The sequence below is a fragment of the Trachypithecus francoisi genome, unplaced genomic scaffold, assembly GCF_009764315.1.
Source record: "Trachypithecus francoisi isolate TF-2019V2 unplaced genomic scaffold, Tfra_2.0 Lachesis_group4, whole genome shotgun sequence".
NCBI lineage: Eukaryota > Metazoa > Chordata > Mammalia > Primates > Cercopithecidae > Trachypithecus > Trachypithecus francoisi.
In genome coordinates, this window is record NW_022681469.1 from 87,116,845 (window position 1) to 87,138,049 (window position 21,205).

The 21,205-nt window shown below is 34.8% G+C and overlaps 1 protein-coding gene across 2 annotated transcripts in view; it reads right to left on the bottom strand.

The window, feature by feature from the left end:
• Window positions 1-21,205, bottom strand: part of AGMO (alkylglycerol monooxygenase) — a 357,556-nt gene that overhangs the window by 218,372 nt on the left and 117,979 nt on the right. For both annotated transcript variants that reach the window (XM_033193230.1, XM_033193229.1), the window contains exons 4-5: window positions 12,679-12,782; window positions 10-105 (exon numbers count right to left, since the gene is read on the bottom strand). In XM_033193230.1, coding sequence (XP_033049121.1) covers window positions 10-105; window positions 12,679-12,782 — 200 coding nt within the window. The remainder of the gene's footprint in view (window positions 1-9; window positions 106-12,678; window positions 12,783-21,205) is intronic.

Here is a 21,205-nt window from a genome sequence, read left to right on the forward strand (position 1 = left end):
ATGTTTTACCTCTGTGTGGATCCAAAACTGGTAAAGAAGATTGAACTGAAGATGAACAGCATATACTGAAGGGGGTATGAAGAGGGCCAGGGGAGAGTAGAAAATCTGAAAGATAAAATTTTTAAAAAATTAATTTGCATATATGAATTCTCAATGCTTTGTTAATGGTTCAATATTCTGAAATGCATATTTCTTCAGCAAATATATCTCATTGTACATACTGTATATTTTATTGTCATGCTTACTTTGCAACATTAATATTCCACATGGTGATAAAGTTACAGACATGTTGGAGCTAAGGCCACTGGACTTCGATTTTGCATTTAATATTGTCTAGTTAAAATATTATATGTTATGTGTTATTTCTTTAATTTTAAAAAGGTTGGATGTGTTTTTTGGAATTAAAGCATTTTTTATATACACACAAATACTCTACGTTAAACAACATAGGAATGGATGGCTTTATTCCTTTGACAGCTCCCAAATTCAGTATTATTACCTGGCATTTTCAATAATAATGTGAAATTATAATAAAAGAAAGTAATTTCATATAAAGAGAGGACAGCATATACTTTTCCTTTTAATTTTGGTTTTATATGATTGATTGATGGCATCATATCTCTTAATTTTTTTCAAAGTTATTAGGAAGGAGGCATGAAATGTTTCCATGGTGAAAACAAATTTAAAAGGTCCATATTACCTAATAAATAGAAATGCCTCTGCCTCGGAAAAACAACTTACAATGAAAGCACAGAACTGATTAGAATTAACTAATGAACATGATCTGCTTGTTCTGCTAATGACTTTGATCCCCAAGAGTGGTTTCATGTTGGAAGGAAACAGTTTATCAAATGCGAGACTAAATAACCAAATAAGAGTAAAATGAATCTGACTTTCACTTTACATTTCTGATTTTATAGAGTTTATATTTCTGAAAGACTGGATGTTTTAAAAGCATTTCTTCTGAGCATTATAATTTTATTTTAAAATTATTTTACAACTTTTGTTCTCAATTATGCAAAATGTAATTTCAAGGATGTTTAGCAATGATGATGCATTTAAAACTCATCTAGTTCTTGTTTTCAAATCTGTCATAAAAAATTTCAGCTGTCATCATAAGTAGAATTTTTTAAAATATAAATGGGTTATTAAGCAATGGAATCGATTAGTGAGCAAAAGAATACCGGGCTCATTCAATAGATCAATTTTTAGTCCATGGTTCCACTTTAGTCCATAGTCCACTAGAGACTTAGTCCAAATTTTAGTCCATGGTTCCACTTAGTGATATTTACTAAGTTCTTATGCTTCTCTAGGCTTCAGGTTCCTGAAATTAGTGGTGGAGGGGAAAACCATTTAAAATATAGTCATCCTTTCTGTTCCAAAAGATCTGTGCTATTATGATTTCATTGTTTCATAATGTATTAAAACAATTATCCCCCAACAGGTTAATAGCAAAATACTTACAAAACATATATGGCCTCACCTTGGGAGGCCGAGACGGGCGGATCACGAGGTCAGAAGATCGAGACCATCCTGGCTAACACGGTGAAACCCCGTCTCTACTAAAATATACAAAAAATTAGCCGGGCGAGATGGCGGGCGCCTGTAGTCCCAGCTACTCGGGAGGCTGAGGCGAGAGAATGGCGTAAACCCGGGAGGCGGAGCTTGCAGTGAGCTGAGATCCGGCCACTGCACTCCAGCCTGGGCGACAGAGCGAGACTCCGTCTCAAAAAAAAAAAAAAAAAAAAAAAAAAAACCATATATGGCCTATGATATAAGTTCTCTAAGTTGAGGGTTATTTTGGAATCTCCTCTTTGAGAAGTGAGAAAAATTATGAAACAGCTTATTTTGGATGGTTAATAGGTAGTTCTGTTTGGAAAGACTGTGCATAGCAGATGAATATTTATAGTTCATTATCATTTCCCAAAGTGTGGAGAAGTAGTCCCTTGAAATAATACCAATTATTATGGAAAAGGTGGTTATATGATCAGATAAGTCGTGAAGGGGTAAATTAAGCAAGCGAAGTTTCTTTAACACAGGTCTTTTAAGAGCTTTTACCATGCTAATGTGAATCACAAGTCTATTAGCACACAGAATACTTTCTTGATGAGTTTTCCATAGGATTAGATTTTCTGAACTCATTTTACGAAACAGTGTGCTAAATCTTACATATTGGTAATATAGCCAGGAATTGACCAATGGAAAAATAAGCTCACTATGAACTCCAAAATATCATATTTCTAACAAAAAATATAGGTGAGGAAATAATTCACATGAATCACATGAGTGATAATTTCTTATGATTAATACAGTTCTAGAAAAATAGTCTAATGACATAATCAAGGTTCTAATTTTTACAATTGAAAGCAGCTTGGTAAATGTTGTCCAGGTAGGAGAATTCTCACTTTTCTTCTCTACCTCCAAACTTTACATTTCCAAATCCTACATAGCTTATAAAACCAATTTAAAGGCCACTTCCATTATAAATCTTTATATGGTACTAACTCGACCGAAGAAACTTCTCCTTCCTCAAACTCAGAGTAACTTGGTAGCTGGATTAGGGACATTATACCCTTTACCAAATACATCCATATCTACCATGCATTTAAACCTATGTCCTTCAGACTCTTAGTTTCTTTAGCTTTAAATTACACTGTCTACCCTAGGTTATTTTATTGTCTTGTAGAAGTCATATAAATAGGGCTATAATGGAGAGAAACAACCCAGACCTGTATGTTTGAGGAAAGAATGAGTACAAGCCTGAAGGCGATCTAAGGCTAACAGACAGAAGATGAGTGGATTTTATTCACTTACTAAGTGAACGTGGCAAGCAGGGGTTGTGTGAGACAGTATTATGAAGCAAGAAACAACATGGCATTTAGGGGGAGCTACACATATTTGGTATTGTAGAAGGTGTTGGAGAGTAGTGTGGCTAGAAATCAGGTTGGACCATGGGGTTTCTGGACAGACCTCAGGGAATCCATGAATCCCCTGATGCTGCTATAACAACGTGTGGGCCTGTGTGCATGGGAGAGTGTGCATTTTTGTAAAGAAACACTTGATAGCCTTCATCAGCGAGTCTTCAGTACGTCTGTGCCTCACAGCCAACACAGAAAAATAATTTAGACAGTGGCTAAACCAGAGAAGGGAACCATTTCAAGAAGATTGGGCATAAGGAAACAATTCACATCTTTTTAAGCATATAAGAAATGGAAAATATAAAAATATGTTTGGAAACTATTTCAATAGCCCAGAGAAGAGTGATGCATATTTAATCACAGCAGTAGCCATGGGGATGGAGCAGTAAAGTACATGCAATAGATTTAAGGATTTGGCAGCTATTCAAACATAGGAGTTGAGAGGCATGTAGCAGTGTCAGAAGACACCCAGATTTCTGGCTTGTCTATTGGTGATATTGTTCACCAAGAAGGTGAACAGGAAGAATAGGTGGTAAAGTTCAACTTCAGGAATGTCGTGTTGGGGTCTATGAGGTGTATGTCCAGGAAGCTATTGAGTAAGATTTTGGAAACATCTGTCTGGAATTACATCTCAGGGAATCAGCAAGTGTCTTGTTTGAACTTGTTGATATGGGTGTCATGCAAATATCAATTTTATTTGGCTTATAGGTGTGTCCATAGTGGGAAGCTAGCTGAAGATGCAACTCTATGAACAGTCAGAAAGAGTGGCCATAAATGAGGCTGAAACAGGACAGTCTCAGAGGTGGGAAAGATCTAGTAGCTAGCATTATCAGATATGATGAGAAATTTTTAAGAGAGAGAGAAGACTCCCAGTTAGTGTCCAAGTGAGACAGGAACTGAAAAAAAAGAAGTGACATGGAATTTGCAGGTGTGAATCAGCAGAACAGTAGGCCTAGAATGCAGACCTGAAATTCACAAACCCAAGTTAGTAAGTTCAAGAATCAGCCAGAGGAGGTAACAAAATGAAAAGAGGGATGACTTCTATGTTTCTCTGATAACAAAAAAGGAGACAGCTGAATGTATTCCTTCAATAAAACAATGGATGAGGGAGGAGATATTACCTGTTTATTCATTTTTTTAATGTGAGCGATCTTACTATATTTATGGCTTATTCAGAAGGAGGCAGTTGAAACGAAGAGAGAAAATGCCAAGACTATCTGATAGGACAAAGTCCAAGAGAAAAAAAAAATAAGGTAAGAGCAATGTCACCAACCTAAGGATTAGACCAACTGAAGAGAGGTGAGCATTTTCTATAAAACTAGAGGTAAGAATGCATGTTCATCACTTGTGAGTTCATGAGTTTTAATTGAATATGTATGAACAGGGAAGACCAGATAAGGAAAACTGAAAAAAAGAAAAAGCTCACATTTCTCTTTGAAGTTTTAAATATGTTCAAGAGGGAGGAGGGGGGAAGAGATCTTGAGGAGACCATGAAATTCTGAAGAATTTCCCGAAGGTAGAGAGGAGAAAATAGAGCAGTCTCATGTTCATGACTTGGTACGCAGTGTTTAGGAGTCAGTTGGATCTGAATCCATACATGGAGGCGACCAAACTGCTGACCTGGTGCAAGAGGAAGCCCGCAGCACTCAGCAATCTGGATGTGGGAGTGAAGAGGGAAGATGACTGGATTTACTCATGGCCTGAAGATTTCAAGGCACAGGATTTCAGCAGAGGATGCAGACTGTGCTTCGCAGAGTCATGGAAATTAGGCATCTTAATTTGGACAAGGTAAGAAGTAAAGTGAGGAGGCAATGACAAATAGAAAATGTAGGAGGTGAGAGAGTAAAGTACTCCACGAGTAAGCTGCTAAGCAAGTGGCTAAATGGTAAACATAAAATTACTTTTAAATAAATGAAAAACAAAAAACTTTTGAACTCTAGAATTCATGTCTGCTTTATTTTAATAGTTCAGAAACAGTTCGTTAACATTACTAATGTATCTATTTCTAGGATTTTTATTTATTTTTATAATATTACTTTAGAGAAAAAGCAATTAAAAAATGTTCATCAGAATTGAGAAACTAATGATTGAAGAATTGAATAGTACGTGCCACATTCCTTAAGTCTATGATTGGTAATGACACAGATCAAAATTACCTGATTATAGATAGAGAGTGTTGATCTCTGTCCTTAAGACATATCTACTTAGATTTTATGTTTGAAATAAGAGTTTGTGTTTCTATTTAGAAAGTCATTATCTTTAAGTAACCTATGTCTATCTTTCTGGTCCCATTTCTATGCACTTAACCATTTCCTTTTGACCCCATTCCACCATTTTATGCATCCTATGTTCTAGCCACACTCATACTGTTATGAGTTGAATTGATTTTCACTAACATGATATGCGAGACCCTGGCACCCAGTACCTCGGAATGTGTCCTTATTTGGAAATAGCATCTTTACAGAGGTAATCAAGTTAAAATTAGGTGGGCCCTAATCCAGGAGGACTGGTCTTTTTATATAAAGGGGAAATTTAGACACAGAGACAGACATGCACACAGCGAGAATGGCACATGAAGACAAAGGCAGAGATCTCAATGATGCATCTTCAAGCAAAGGAATGCCAAAGCTGCAAACCACCAGAATCTAGGTGGGAGGCATGGAACCGAGTCTCCCTCACAGCCCTCAAAAGGAGCTAACCCTGCTGCCATCTTGACGTCAGGCTTCCAGCTTTTGGGACTGTAAGATAATAAATTTCTGTTGTTCTAAGCCACCTAGCTTTGAGTACTTTGTTACAACAGCCCCAGGAAATTAATACACACACTACACATTTTTCTTGTTATTCCTAAAATTTATTATATTTTTCTATAATTTTGTGTTTTTACAGATGTTGTCCTTCTACATAATATTCTACCTACAACTTCCTCCATTGCAAAATTTTATTCATTACAGATTTGCTTCAAGCTTTATTTCTTCTATGAAGCTTTCCTTGACCCATAGCTGTTCTCGGTGCAAACACTTCTCTCTAAAACCTTCAAAATTTGTGGCAATGACTGCTCACTTACATGACTCCCTCCAAGCAAAACCATGACCTTGAGAACAAAAGCTCACTTCTTACTTATCATTATATCCCCAACCTCTGCCACCGTGATTGGCCTTGCTAGTCAAAAATATGTATGGAAAAAAATGAGTGATGCACTATCAAAATAAGAACAATGACAAATAAAGGAGTTTACATTTTTAGCCACTTGTATATCTTAAATATGTGGCAACTTTAGAGAGAACTCAATCTGCTTCCTCTTGTTTATCATTCATTAGGAGGACTGCAAATGACTATCAAATCTCTGAAAAGAAAAACACTGAAAATCAGAGAATAATTTTAATTTTTACCAGATTTCAAAATGACTTTGAATATTTCTGTAAGCTACAGAATAATTAATTCCATTTTCCTAATGCATGCTAGCATTAGTCTTTGATACTAGCAGTGATTCAAACTATCCAAGAGTCACATTTCTTTAATGGACATAAACTTTGTCTTATTAGTCATTTTTAAATGCTGGATGAGGGTGAAGAAGGAATGCCTTGGAGTTCCGAGGCAAAGTTCTGAGAGAAGTTTTGTTTCTTTACTTCATGGGAGCTTAATGCATGCTTTCCTTCTGTGACAAAGAGTTATGAGAATTTATCCCCAGTGCATTCAAATGCATTACATCAAAGTTGTTAGTTTCTTATATCTTTATTTGTTCACATTTGTCTTCATATAACTCCAACTCCCACATATTGAAAAACAGTCTTTGCTTATGTAGTTTGGCAGGGAGTACAATGTAATAAAAAGATCTGAGATTTCACTAAGTTTTCTCTGCAGTCTTATATGTAATATAAAAATAATATCACACATAAGAATCATACTTGATATATTTCAGAGAATTTCTACACTCATAAAGTGATCTTCAAAATAACCACATGAGGAGGCAGAGTAAATATTAAGAGGTCTATTTCATATGCAAAATCACTGAGACTCAAACATTAATTTGTTGGTTCAAATTAGCAAAGTGAGTAAACAGCTAAACTAGCGTGGGACTCAGTTTTCTTTACTTCTAGTCAATTGCTGTTTACTGCTTCCTAAATATAATGAATATATTTTAAATTATGCTCAAATATAATAAGATCTCCTTTGATTTATATGTTCTCTATATGATAATGTAATAATGGTTTTATGAGATTTTCATAATTTGATGTCATAATTGTATTTGTTTTTTTTTTTTTCCAGAAAGAGGGTCTTGCTCTGTCACGCAGGCTGGAGTGCAATGGAGCCACCACAAATAATTGTAGCCTCGACCTCCGGCGACCAAGTGATCCTCACATCTCACTCAGCCTCCTGAGTAGCTGGGACTACAGGCGTGCACCACCACACCTGACTAATTTATTTTATTTTTTGTAGACACAACATCTTGTGATATCGCCCAGGCTGGTCTTGAACTCCCGGGCTCAAGCAATCTGCCTGCCTCAGCCTCCCAAAGTACTGGGATTATAGGCGAGAGCCATCACACCCAGCCCAGTTGTATTTATTTTTTCTCATGGTGGGTAAAATTTACCTTTTTTAAAGTTGCTAATATATTATAAACATATTGTGCTAAATCTTATAAAATTAATTTTAGTACCAACCTAGAGAAAAAAGCAATTTTAAAGGTGAAAAGACATGACAGGACTAAAAAATTCACTCACTCTAATAATTTAAATTAAGTGCATTTGTCATTAATGTATTATGCTTTTGAGAGAAATGCTAAATTCTTAGAAGGCAGATAGCTCACTATTTTCTGTTCAGTACTAACGTTATAGATAAAACAAATATGTTCAAATATATTTTATTGCAAAAGGTAAATAAAGTATATATCCTATACTGTAATTTTTGGAGTGTCTATTAAATAAAAATATTTAAATGAATGACAAATTTAAATTATTTAACACATTGTACTCTTTATTAGTTTCACATTGGCCTGACCCTAGTTAATTTAGCAAAAATATTTCCATTGCCAAATTTATTTTGACAACCATAACAGTTTTTATTTCATTCATCTATGTAATATACATTTATTAACCACTAATTCTTTAGTAGACATATATACTAGGTATACAGTAGTGAAAAGTAGATTAATTTCTTTTAAAGTTTATAGGCCACCATAAATAACAATAATGAAAAGTGTTAAGTACTACAACAGATAAATGCAAGGTTTTATGGAACCAAACAAACAAAATCCAAAATCTTCCCCAGGTGCAGTGGCTCATGCTTGTAATCCCACCAGTTTGGGAGGTCGAGGCAGGTGAATCACTTGAGGCCAGGAGTTGAAGTCCAGCCTGGGCAACATGGCAAAATGCCATCTTTACAAAATACACAAAAATTAGCTGGGTATGGTGGTGCCCACCTGTAATCCCAGCTACTCAGGAGGCAGAAACCAACGAATCGCTTGAACCCAGGAGCTGGAGGTTGCAGTGAGCTGAGACACACATTGCATTCCAGCCTGGGCGATAGAGTGACACTTTGTCAAAAAAAAAAAAAAAAAAATTCTTTTTTGGAAGGATAGAACAATCAGAGGTAAAGGGAAAATAATTTTCCAGGCAGAGATAATGTCTTGTGCAAAGAAATACCAATGCATTATGGCACGGTAGATTGAGAGAAGTGAAAATCGTTAAATTGGAGATGGGATGACAATGGAGTGTGTAGAAGATGAAACTGAAGAGACAGAACCAAGTTTTGACTAGCTCTGCGTGTGATAAGGAGTCTATTATATTCCTTTCTCTAAGCTATAGGCAGATTTAGCTTCATTTGAGTCGTGGTCTGAAAAGGAAATAGTGGAGGACAGGTTGAGAGATAAAGAATGAAAAAATGAAGAGTTTCTTTAGGATAATATCCAATTAAAAGTAATATTGGCTGATACATCTATTGCTCTTTATAATACTCTAGGATTCCCAGGAAACAGTGTCTATTATTGATGGCTCATTCTAATATTTTTCTATAGTAGATACATAATGTATAGTGGCTCTGAGTATAAACATGTACACATGTACATGTAGCTGTGTTTTTTATTAACTTTATTTTATAATAGTTTAGTATTTTCAGAAGTGCTGCAATAAAAACAACTCTCCTAAAAGTGCCATCCTATATCCTTCACTTGGTTTCCCCTATTGCTAACACATTGTTATGCTGCATTTGCCACAACTAAGAAACTCACAGGTACGTTAGTATTAACTGAATTCCACAGTTTATTTAGATTTTACTAGTTGGGATTTTGTATATTTAATCTCTAATGTTCTTTTTCTGTTTTAGGGTTCCATCCAAATGCAGTATTTTTTCATGCACTTCAGTGGCTTTGCTTTGAATATAAAATTTCAGCATTCAAGTACTTTATGTATAATGTCAGCAAAAATGAAGTTATAATCCTGACACTTATATTTTATATGACATCCATGAATTTAAACACATTTTATTATTATTTTATTATTAGCAAATTGGATAGAGTATCATTCTTAAGGCATTATAGTAAGATGTATAATCAAAGATTGAAGTGGCATGCAAAACCATATATTGCAGTGTATATGCAGTAAAGAAGTCTCACTTATAATGACACTCTATCAATAGCCCTCCCTTTTGGTGAGTAATATTAAGCTTAAAATTGGCTTAAAATGCAAATAATATGGTTAGAAATTCTAGAAAGTTGAATTCTTATGTGTAACTTCTTCAAAAGTTCTGCTGCTTTAATTTTCTTAGTAATATGGAAGAAATATACTTAATTTCATATTTCAATGTGAAATGAGCTTAATTTCACATTCCATTTCACAAATCAATTTTCTTTTCAAAGATGTGGCCCATTTATTATTTGTTCTAAAATATATTGTTACCTTGGTAACTGCCAAATTATAGGCCTTATGTAACAATGTTGGTGAGGAAAATCTTAACAAATGACTCAACAAAAATGAGGAGACCTGAAGTGTGCTTTATAATTTTGATGTCTAGAAAGTCCTCTTACAAGCCTTTAACCATCGCAGGCCCTTAAAACATCTCTCCCATCTTCCAAGGGACCTAGAAATGCTAGGTTAGAATCCAGGCTGACTTACAATCCCTATATCTCGTTTCCCACCATGCATGTTCCCGCATTGCCCTTCCAAAAATATTTAGCAGCTTGTCATGCATTCTCAATGTTCATTTCCTTATTCAGCACATTCCGTAACAACATGGCATGAGTTTGTAAAGACAAATTATTCTGGCAATAAAACAAGTGTGAGCCTCATTTTACATAGATTTTTGCTGCTTTGTTACTTTGTATGCATTGACTTAATAAAGAAAAGTACACAAGAGAAGCCAAAATAGAGATTACAATAAACTGGACTCAACTCCAACCTGGCATTGTTCAATACCGATGTCATGGGCTCCTTTTAGATTCATATTTATAGTTTTGAAAATAGATGACTTAAATATATCATCTCCAAGATTTCTTCTAGTTCTGAAGTCAATGATGCTCTGATAATTTTTCCCTTTGATAATTCCTCAGGTAATTAATGAACTGCATTGATTTCCCCAGAGAAACTTCAAACGCAGCTAATTCCTTTATTGGAGGCTTTCTCTCTGAAAATGCAACTACTGGAGATTTCAGTTGTCTTTAACAAAAGATAAATATGTAAGTTAGAAGAGAGTAAAGATTTTGGAGACTGTTATTTTCATTAGCCACATATCCAGCCTATATTTTTGGCCTTTTGAAAAGCTGTATTAACGCAGCAATTTTTTAAGAAGGAGGAATGAACAGGACCCCTTTCCTCCATCACAGGCACTGTTTTTCCCTTCATTAACTGCCCTGAAGCCTTAGTCCAATCTTGAACTATGCAGCTGTAAAACAGGCAGTGATTTTGTTTGTATTTACTCATCCAGAGTTCCAGCACAACCTATAGGTTATGAATATATACATATTTCCTTTCCACGTATATTGCTTAGAAGTGCTTCTTGAATTGAATAGTGCCTTCCCTACCCAAATTCACATGTTGAAATCTGAGTCCTGAAACTCTCTAAGTGTGACCTTATTTCGAAATAGAGTTGTTGTAGAAGTAATTAGTTAAGATGTGGTCATGCTGGAGTATGGTGAGTCCCTAAACCAATATGCCTGGTATCCTCCTAAAAAGGAAATTTGGACAAAGAAACAGGAAGAATGCCATGTGAAAATAAGAATTATGTTGTCACAAGCCCAGAAAGAACCAGAACCTAAGAGAGAGAACCAGAAAAGATCTTTTCCTCATGCCTTTAGAGGAGCATTGCTTTGGCAATACCTTGATTTTGACTTGTAGCCTCCAGAACTGTGAGATAATAAATTTCTTTTTTTCTAAGCTACACAGTTAGTAATATCTTCTTATTGCAGCTCTAGAAAAATAATAGAAGCATCATCACAGGTCTATGGTATGGGAGTTTGGGGTTGAATTTCTGTTAAGATCCATTCCAGGAAATGTATTAGTGCCATCCCTGGCTTATAGATTTGTTTTGCCTATGCTCCTGTTTGGGTTAGCACCCATGCCAGTGTATTTTTCTCTGACTTATAATACATCTGGTTTCAAGTACTTGGCTTTATCATTTACTAGCTGTGTAATTAACCTCACTGATCTTCAGTTCCCTGAGAATGATAATACTTGATCTAGAGAACCATAGGCTTATTTATGAGGATCAGGAGAGATAACATAAGTGAAAAACAATATGGAGGCAAGTAGAAGAGCATTAGAGTGCAGAGATTAAGATCAAGGGTCCTGGAACCAGGCTGCAGGAGTTTAAGTTCTACTTTTTCCTTTATTAGTTGTGTGACTGAACTATAGACTCAGCTCTACTATTTTAAAATAAGAGCTATAATAATTCCTGTGTATGAAGGCTGTTGTGAAGATGAAGTAAGTCAATATATAAAGAGATTTTAGAAGAGCGGCACATGGAACATACTCATTAAATGGTATCTAACAAAAGTACCTTGCAAAGTATTTTCAACCATGCAAATGTTTGATCATTATAATTTAGAGTTAAGAAATAGCTTAATGACTTTACACACCAATAAGTATACATGATTACTGATTTTACACATCAGTTACTCTGACTTTCTAGCTCACTGTTCAACATACATTTCAGTATCATGTATTTTCATAACCAAGAAGAGCTAAGCAAGGATGATGACAAAAAAAGGGATGTTATCAAGTAGATCAGGGTTTCCCCATGAGTCAAAAGAACTCTACAAGTAGAGGCTATTTCTGGTATTCATTAATCTTGTCATTTCCTTGTGTGAGAATATTTTAGAGCCAAACATTTTTGGATCATGTTATTGATCTAATATGATAACAAAAAGCAAAGCATTCAAGTAGATTTTAGAGAATTCGTTTAAAAAAAATCTTTTAAAAATTTTTACTGAAAACTTTGTTTACATGTATTTGAATGGAGATACCTTATCCATACATCATCCTCCTGGGTTACAGTAAATTAAAAAATAGCCATTCTGCTTTCTCACATTGCCATATACTTTGAGTTTCTTGGTCAAATAAAATACTTCTATTGATAAACAGCATTTGCTTCATGTGTGTCTGGCCTCACAGAAGGAAAAGAAAGATTTTAGCATCTGGCCTTACAGAGAAGAAAGAAGCATTTTAGTAAAACACCTTGTATTAGTTTTTTTTTTTTTTTAGGAAATAGAAATAGCTGAGACTTAAAAACAAATTAGAGTACCATGTTTATTCCATTTCATACAACTTACCCAGGAAGTATATAACTGGAGGACAGACTGTCTCAGTGCTGTGGATAAGTTATAGTCTTCAGAACTATGATGTGTTTGGTGTCCGGCCCACATAATATTAACTTCTGCAAAACACATAATTTGCAATGAGCCATGAGAATAAGAATAAAGCAACTTTCATCTTCAGTTATGCATGCTGCTCTGTTGAGTGAGGAAAAAAAATCTGGAACATCTCTGTAAAAGCTGGCCCATATAATTATAATTAAAATATGCTGCCTGAAATAATTTTTGGAACCAAACACTGTATGCATTGTAAATAAATAAAAATGAAAGCATAGCCAATAAATATGTATAGTTTATATGTTATAATTAAATGCCTCCAACAAGCTGACATTAATTCCAAAATTTACACTTTGCTAACATATTATAATATGACAGATTATAAAAGCTAGCTGGTAATGTTGTGACAATACACTCAATGGATAGTGATGATTTTTCAGCATGTGATAACATGTTTCTAGCTAAAGAAAAATGATCTGATGGGAGAAATTGGTATGAAAATTTTGGAATAAAATATTAATGAAATTGTTTCCTCATGGCTTTCTGAGAAGTCTCAAAATCTGTTGGAATAAGAAGCAAAGCATAGCATAGTAGTATTTTGCACTAAGGTCTCAGGTATTCTTTTATTTATAAAAATATATTAGCTAACAGTTACCTATGGTTTTCCCATACCTTACCAAAATACTAAACCATTTCTAAATTTTCCCACACAATTTTATTTGTGTTCATAAAAAAAGAAAATGATTGTTTTTTATTTTCATCAAGCACTGTACAGATTGCTCTCATACTGTCTTGGAATTCATACAGACTCCAAAGAAGAGTGGCTTTTTAAAAAAAAAAATTTACAACCAATATGACACTGCGTTGATCCCCTAAGTAGCTGACACAGAATAGTACGAGTCGTTTTTTTATTCTGCCCATATTTCTAAATTGTGTTGCCATTTTTCATTTCCTAACAAAATCAGAGATCAAAATGTCACATTATACTCTGTTCAGTTTTAAAAAATATGTTCTTAGCTAAAGTAACTTATGTTTAGTCTTTTGCTATAAATCCATGAAATGGAATTAGCTATGTGACCTGATCATCATATTCTTGCCAGTATAGATTAGAAATTAAATCTTTGAGGCTTGGATGTATAGGAACTAAACAGTGAACCTAGAACTGGAAATATCAAGTTAATTGTCTTTGCATTTACCGTATACTGACAGTTAAAATGCATGGTACATAGCAGAATAATTTTAGAATTTTTTATGAAAATTATAGTCATATATATATATATATTCAATCTGGGTAAATTTTGGCCATTGCTTTCAAAATGAAAGTTCTCTGAATAGTCTGTGTAGAGAATTACCAAACAAAATTGTTAAACAAAAGTCTTAGTAAACAAATGATAGCTTATAGATATAAGAAGGACTTAATTCTGTATAATAAGGAATATTATAAACAGAATTATGGTTAATCTTATTATGAACAGATTACAAATGCCATTTTTATTAAAGTCATATATTTTTCAGTGGAACATGTATTGTCATCAACCATCAGCAGATACACAACTTAGATCCCAATTGGTTGGGATCATTTGTAGGATTATTTTAATCATTTGTAGGAATGACATTGTATTTCTCTGCTAGCATTAAGGAAATTATTCTTACACAAAAGAGAACTACTTCACCATAATGATTTCTAAAAATATCCAGTTATAATCTTTGAAATAACATAGAACCAAATTATCTGGTTTATTGATAAGCCTAATGGCTGTACCTAAGAAATATACTCTTGTGGTACTTTGTATCTTCAGATGTTAAGTGAAAGTTGATTAAGAGGTAATAAATTTGATGAATCCCCTAAAGTTTAAAAACCGGTTACAAATAGAGATCTTGAAGTAATCTAAACACCATTTTCTCTTTAGAACATACACACGGCTGAACATTTTATAACTTGTGACTTATAAACCTTCATTAAAAATCAATACATTGTCTAGTTTTTGACCTGTCAGGATTTTTTTTTTAATCATTCTAATGCATCCACAAAATGAGTTAACAAGAGGATGAGCTAATCAGATGAGGTTCCATTAGAGAGTCATCATATATATTGGGAGCCACTTCCTCGTACCCTCTACAGAAGCTAAACGGTGAAATAAAGAATCCACAAAGGTGGAGGTTAAAGATCTATCTCTTTAGTTGTTTCAAAAGCATTTACTTCCTATCACAAACTGTGTGTAACACAAGCCTCATTCAATGAGGTACAGCTATACAAACAGGGCACAGTAACAGGATCCTACTGCCTCACCTTATTTTCAGAATTGGTAAGAAAACAAGGAATAGTGAATTTCTTTCATAGTCTATATTCAGCTTATTGGAGGTAAATTATTTTCACAAAAGCCATTATAAAAATGCATTTTATAGAAAGTTATTCCAGTAGTTCTTTTGTGAACAAAATGAGAAACACTTAACAGTGCATTTATATGATCATCTTTCCTAATACTTGAATTGATGAATTATCTGTTTTAAGAAGTGAAAACAAATATTAAGGAGGAGAAAAAGATATTATTGAGAATAAGCTTCTCTCTGTGAAAGACTTCATATAATTATACATTCTGTTCAGTAATATTTTTCTTTTTCTATAAGCAAATTATAGATTATATTAATACATGTATGTTATTATAATTTTCAATGATATAATTAGAAATTATTATGCTGTTTTCTAGTGCCAAATGTAATTCTGTATATTTTATTAATATATTGGCCAACACTTCCATTCATTTGGTCAACATTTTGTGTAGTGTGTGTGTGTGGTCTGTGTTGTACTTTTGAATTTCCTTTTCAATATTTTTATGAAGATGTAACTTACATACAACAAAATCCATCTTCTTTTAATGTTCGGTTCTATGAGATTTTAACAAATGCAGTTGTTTAATGATTACTGCAATCTAGATACAGAACAATTTTACTACCCCAAGGAGTTCCCCCACTGCCTTTTTGTGGTTGTGGTAGTCAGACTTCAAGATGGTTTCCTGTTTCAGATAATTCAAGTTCTGGACTTTGAACTGATAATGCAGTGGAATGAAACTTTTGGGGAACAGGAAAGAAGTGAGTGTCTTTTGAATGTGGGAGAAATATGAATCACTGAGGTCCAGAGGGCTAACTAGGCAACACAGCCTCCAGAATGGCCCCCAGGGATTCCTGTCCAACGGTATTCACGCCTTTTATAATCTCCTATCTTTGAGTGTGAGCTAAATATAGTGACTTTCTTCTAGTAAACAGAAATTTAGCAAAGATGAAAGCATGTCACTTCTGATACCAAGTTTAAAGAAGACAGTAGCTTGTGTCTTGGGTGTCCTCTCTTATACGCAAACACTCTCTAAGAAAAAGCTGGCTACCTTGTTATGAGCTCCCTTTGAAGAAATACATATGTCAGGGAAGTGGGCTAACCAGCCAGCAAGGAACTAAGCTCCTCAGTCCAAGCCCCGTGAAGAACTGAATTCTGCCAACAACCATGTAAGAGAGTTTGGATGCAGATCCTTCTCCATGTGAGCAGTCTAATGACACTGCGGTCTGCAAAGAGCTGAACCGACTAGCAGCAACCTCCTGAAATAACTTGAACCAGAGACATTCACCTAAACTATGCCCCAATTTCTAACCCACAGAAACTAGGAGATAATAAACGTTTCTTGTTTTAAGCTCCTAACTGGTTACAAGCAATAGATAATTAATGCAGTGGTCAAAAACCCCTCACTCCCACCCCCACCCCATTCTCAGTCATTAGCATCCAATGATTTGTTTCCTTTCCTTTTAGTTTTGCCTTTTTGAGTGTATCCTATCAATAACATCATACAGTATTTTTAGCCTTTTGAGTCTGTTGTCTTTTTTCATTTCGCATAATGCATTAAAGATCCCTCCATTTTGCTGTTTATATGAGTTTTTCCTTTTTATCTTTAGTATTCCACTTGAATGACTATATCACAATTTCGTTTTGTTTTTATCTATTCACTAGTTGAAGAGCATTTCAGTTGTTTCCAGTTTTTGACAGATAAAACTTCTATCAAGTAGTTATTATAGAGGGTTTCTGTGGACATGAGTTTTTATTTCACATGGGTAAATACATAGGCGTGGGATTATTGAGCTGTACGATATGCCTACATTTAGCTTAAGAAACTATCAAATTGTTTTCCAGAGTGGCTATGCCTTTTATTATTAGCATCAGCAGTGTATGAGAGTCCAAGTTGCTCCACATCTCTGGCAGCACTTGACATCATTAATTTTATTTGTATTTATTTGACAGCCATTATAATAGGTATGCAGTGGTATCACGTTGAAAATTTAATTTACATTGCTGTAATGACAATAGCTCTATGTAACTAATTACCATCTACGCATCTTCTTTTTGAAGTGTCTATTCAAAATTTGTGCCCATATTTTAAATGAGTTGTTTTCTTAAGTTTTGAGACATCTTTGTATCTTCTGCATACAAGTCCTTTATTAAACATGTGATTTGCATTTATTTTCTTCCAGACCGTAGCCTTTTTTAAATAGTGTCATATAAAGAACAAAAGTTTTAATTTTCATAAAATCCAATTTATATACTTGACAGTTTTATTTAGTTTTTCAGTGTATATAACAAAAAAACAAAGGAAATTTCTGAGAAATTTTTCAGAAAAATGAGAAATATCTAAATATCCAGAATCGAACCCTCCTACATATATTAAATATCTAAAATGCACCTTAAAAATATGTTCTCTCATATCTTGTCATCTATGAAATGAAGGGAAGTGATCCTTTATGTTAATTCAAGACATAAAGACAAGTCTACAAGAAATTTTCACAGATATATAAGATAGCCATTTAACTTGGCTAACACGGTGAAACCCCGTCTCTACTAAAAAATATAAAAAAACTAGCCAGCTAGGTGGCGGGCGCCTGTAGTCCCAGCTACTCGGGAGGCTGAGGCAGGAGAATGACGTAAACCCGGGAGGCGGAGCTTGCAGTGAGCTGAGATCCGGCCACTGCACTCCAGCCTGGGAGACAGAGCGAGACTCCGTCTCAAAAAAAAAAAAAAAAAAAAAAGATAGACATTTAATTCCCAATAGTGGGCAGGCCAAGAAGTCTTGGGGCAATGTTGGAATGATGATGTTGGTTTCACTCATAATCTGGAAAACTCCCTAGTTATAAAGGAAGAAATACTATAGGCCTATTTGCAAAATGGTAGTGATGTTTGACACCACTAAAAGCATATTATAAGCACTTTATGCAACATTTAGCATACTGTACAATGACTATAGAACAGAAGAGCTATGCCTTAGTCCATTTTGTTCTGCTATAACAGAATACCTGAGGCCGGTGAATTTGTAATAAACAGGAATTTATTTTTCACAGTTCCTGTGAAAGTTCAAGATCAAGGCACTGGTAGGTTACAGTTCAGTTTCTATGCTTTGAAGATGGCATCATGAATGCTGATTCCTTCTAAGTGGAAGAACGCTGTATTTTCCCAAGACAGAAAAGCAAAAGAGAGTGAACCCCTTTGCAAAAGCCCTTTTATAGGGGCATCAATTCTTTCTTGAGGGTGGAGCTTTCATGACCTAAACACCTCCCATTAAGCCCCACCTCCTAACACTGTTGCATTTGTGCTTAAGTTTCTAAAACATGAATTCTGTAGGAGACAAAGAGTCAAACAATAGCGAGCTGCATGAGTCTAGAAATTATTTAATCCAAACTTTTGATTTTATAAATAATGAAAATAAAATTGAAAGGAAGAATGGAAAAAAATGAGTTTTATTAAAGGAGAACTTTTTTTTTTTTCATTTTTCTCTTTCTCAGCAGTGACTTATTTGATACACTCTCTCCTCTTTTGGATTTTGTCTTAATCCTTCAGAAATGGAGGTGACTGGGTCCAAGTATTCTCTGGGACAATCATGGCACATCTTTGGTAATTTCCAATAAGTAAAAGGCATTAAAGAGCTCAACACATGCTATTAAATGATAGTGCTAAATTTCTTCAATTGCAGCAACTGTTTTTAACAAGATATCTAAATATAAATATTGAGTTTTTAAGTTTATATTGAAAACAATCGTCCCTTCGAACTTGGAGATGCCCATAAAAATGAATCCTTTAAAAGTCTGTTTTGTTTTTTCTTAATAGCAAAGCATAGTTGATAAACAAATATAATAAATTGAGCCAAGTAAATGAAATAAAATTAGTAACAGACTCAAGCTACCAAACTAAAGTCTAACTCAAAACTATAATAGCCCATGAATAACAATAAATATATACTAATTTCTTTCACTATTCTCTATTCATTGAATGAGCTAGAAATGCCATCAATTTTATCATCATAACTTCATTCACTTCCTAAAGCAGCAAATACAGTTGGTGATGATACAATAAATGGCATTGCTAATTCATTCAGTAAGTAGAAACTTTCGTCTTGTAATTTTTCTAATCTATCCTTGCTCATTTAATATCAGAACACAAATTGCTAAGTATATCTAAACCTACCAAATCAATTAGAATAAATTTGGTAAGTTGGCTGAGCCTCCATATTTTTGTTCAACACATTTTGTGTATAGCCATATGTTCAGCATCATACAAACTAGGCTTATGAAGGAGCAACCAAATTTTTTACTTTATTTTTTAATTTATTTTTTATTTTTTCAGACGGAGTCTCACACTGTAGCCCAGACTGGGGTGCAGTGGTGCGATTTCCGCTCACTGCAAGCTCCGCCCCCAGGGTTCACGCCATTCTCCTGCCTCAGCCTCCTGAGCAGCTGGGATTACAGGCGCCCGCCACCAAGCCCGGCTAATTTTCTTTGTTCTTGTATTTTTAGTAGAGACGCAGTTTCACTGTATTAGCCAGGATGGTCTCGATCTCCTGACCTTGTGATCCACCCACCTCGGTCTCCCAGAGTGTTGGGATTACAGGCGTGAGCCACCGCGCCCGGATGTTTGGCCACATGTAGACATTAAATAATCTCTCTACAAGAATAAGTTCCATGAGTCTTTAGGAGTCACTTTAGGATGGCGCTAAAACTGTGACAAAAACTATACCGTCCCTTTATTGTATCCTGTAATCACACTTTAACACATTTTTTTCTTTTTAATTCGTGTTCAGATGGAAACTTTTAAGTTCTGGTATGCAGAATTTTTAAAAAGATGTCTCCATTTGTGTGACAATATTCTCTCAAAATTTAAACAAAATAAGACGATAGATTTTTAGTATGAAGTAAAAAGTACCTTAAGAATTTATCATCTCTTCAACCTAAACTTTTGTTTCCATACAATCCAAAAGCAAGAAATAATGTAGTGCTTATTGTCATTTGAATAAAATGCTTAAAAATCTAAATAATATTGATAACAATATTATTGGTAATAATAATAAATATCAGTGATTATAAAAACATAAAAGTAAGAATGCTTACCATGTAGTAGGCAACATTTAGAACACTTTACAGGCATTAACTCATATATTTCCCAGAATTGAACTAGAAGGTAGATATTTTTATAGTTCCCACTTTATAGATGAGGAAATGGAGATACAATAGTATTTAATAACATACATAATGATTACTCCTGTTACATATTAATAATTTTTTATTTGTTGCAGAGACTATATTTTCTAGCCCCTTACCACCTTGATGGATTTATGGAACTGTTTCATCATTATGAAGTGTGAGGGACAATCACATGTTTTACTTTGAGTCAAGGTAAAGAACTGGTGTGCCTTCTTCACCATCTCTCTGTTCCTCTCTACAGCAATCAACATGATGAATATTTAGCAGAGAACACTAAAGCCCTAGGATATGCAAAGATACCAGGTGGAAGGATTCTGGGTCTCTCAATGACAGCCTGGAGCAGAGCACCCCCTGACCCATACTGAACAAGGCTGTGAATGACAAATAAATATTCATTGTGCTAATTCACTGGGATTTGCTATTGCTCAGTGAACTAACTGTAATACATCCTCACTATTTTTTTTTATTAATACATATGAATGTGGTGCAATAACCACAAGTATCAGTGATTTATCAGTCTATCTTCTTCACTCAGTTTCTTACAGACTGTGTTCTATAGGGAAAGCACTTCATAGGAAACTAGTAAGCTGGTGCCTATGTTTCTGAAAGTAACTAACTAGCATAGCTCAAAGTAACATATTTTCTTATCATCAACCTTCCGAAATTACTGCTGCAAAGAGACGTCTATAGAAAATCGAGAACATGACCAGCCACGGTAGCTACGCCTGTCATCCCAGCACTTTGGGAGGCCGAGGTGGGCAGATCACAAGGTCAAGAGATCAAGACCATCCTGGCCAACATGGTGAAACCCCATCTCTACTAAAAATACAAAAATTAGCTGCGCATGGTGGCATGTGCCTGTAGTCCCAGCTACTTGGAAGGCTGAGGCAGGATAACCACTTGGACCCAGGAAGCGGAGATTGTAGTGAGCCAAGATCGCACCACTGCACTCCAGCCTGGTGACAGAGTGAGATTCCGTCTC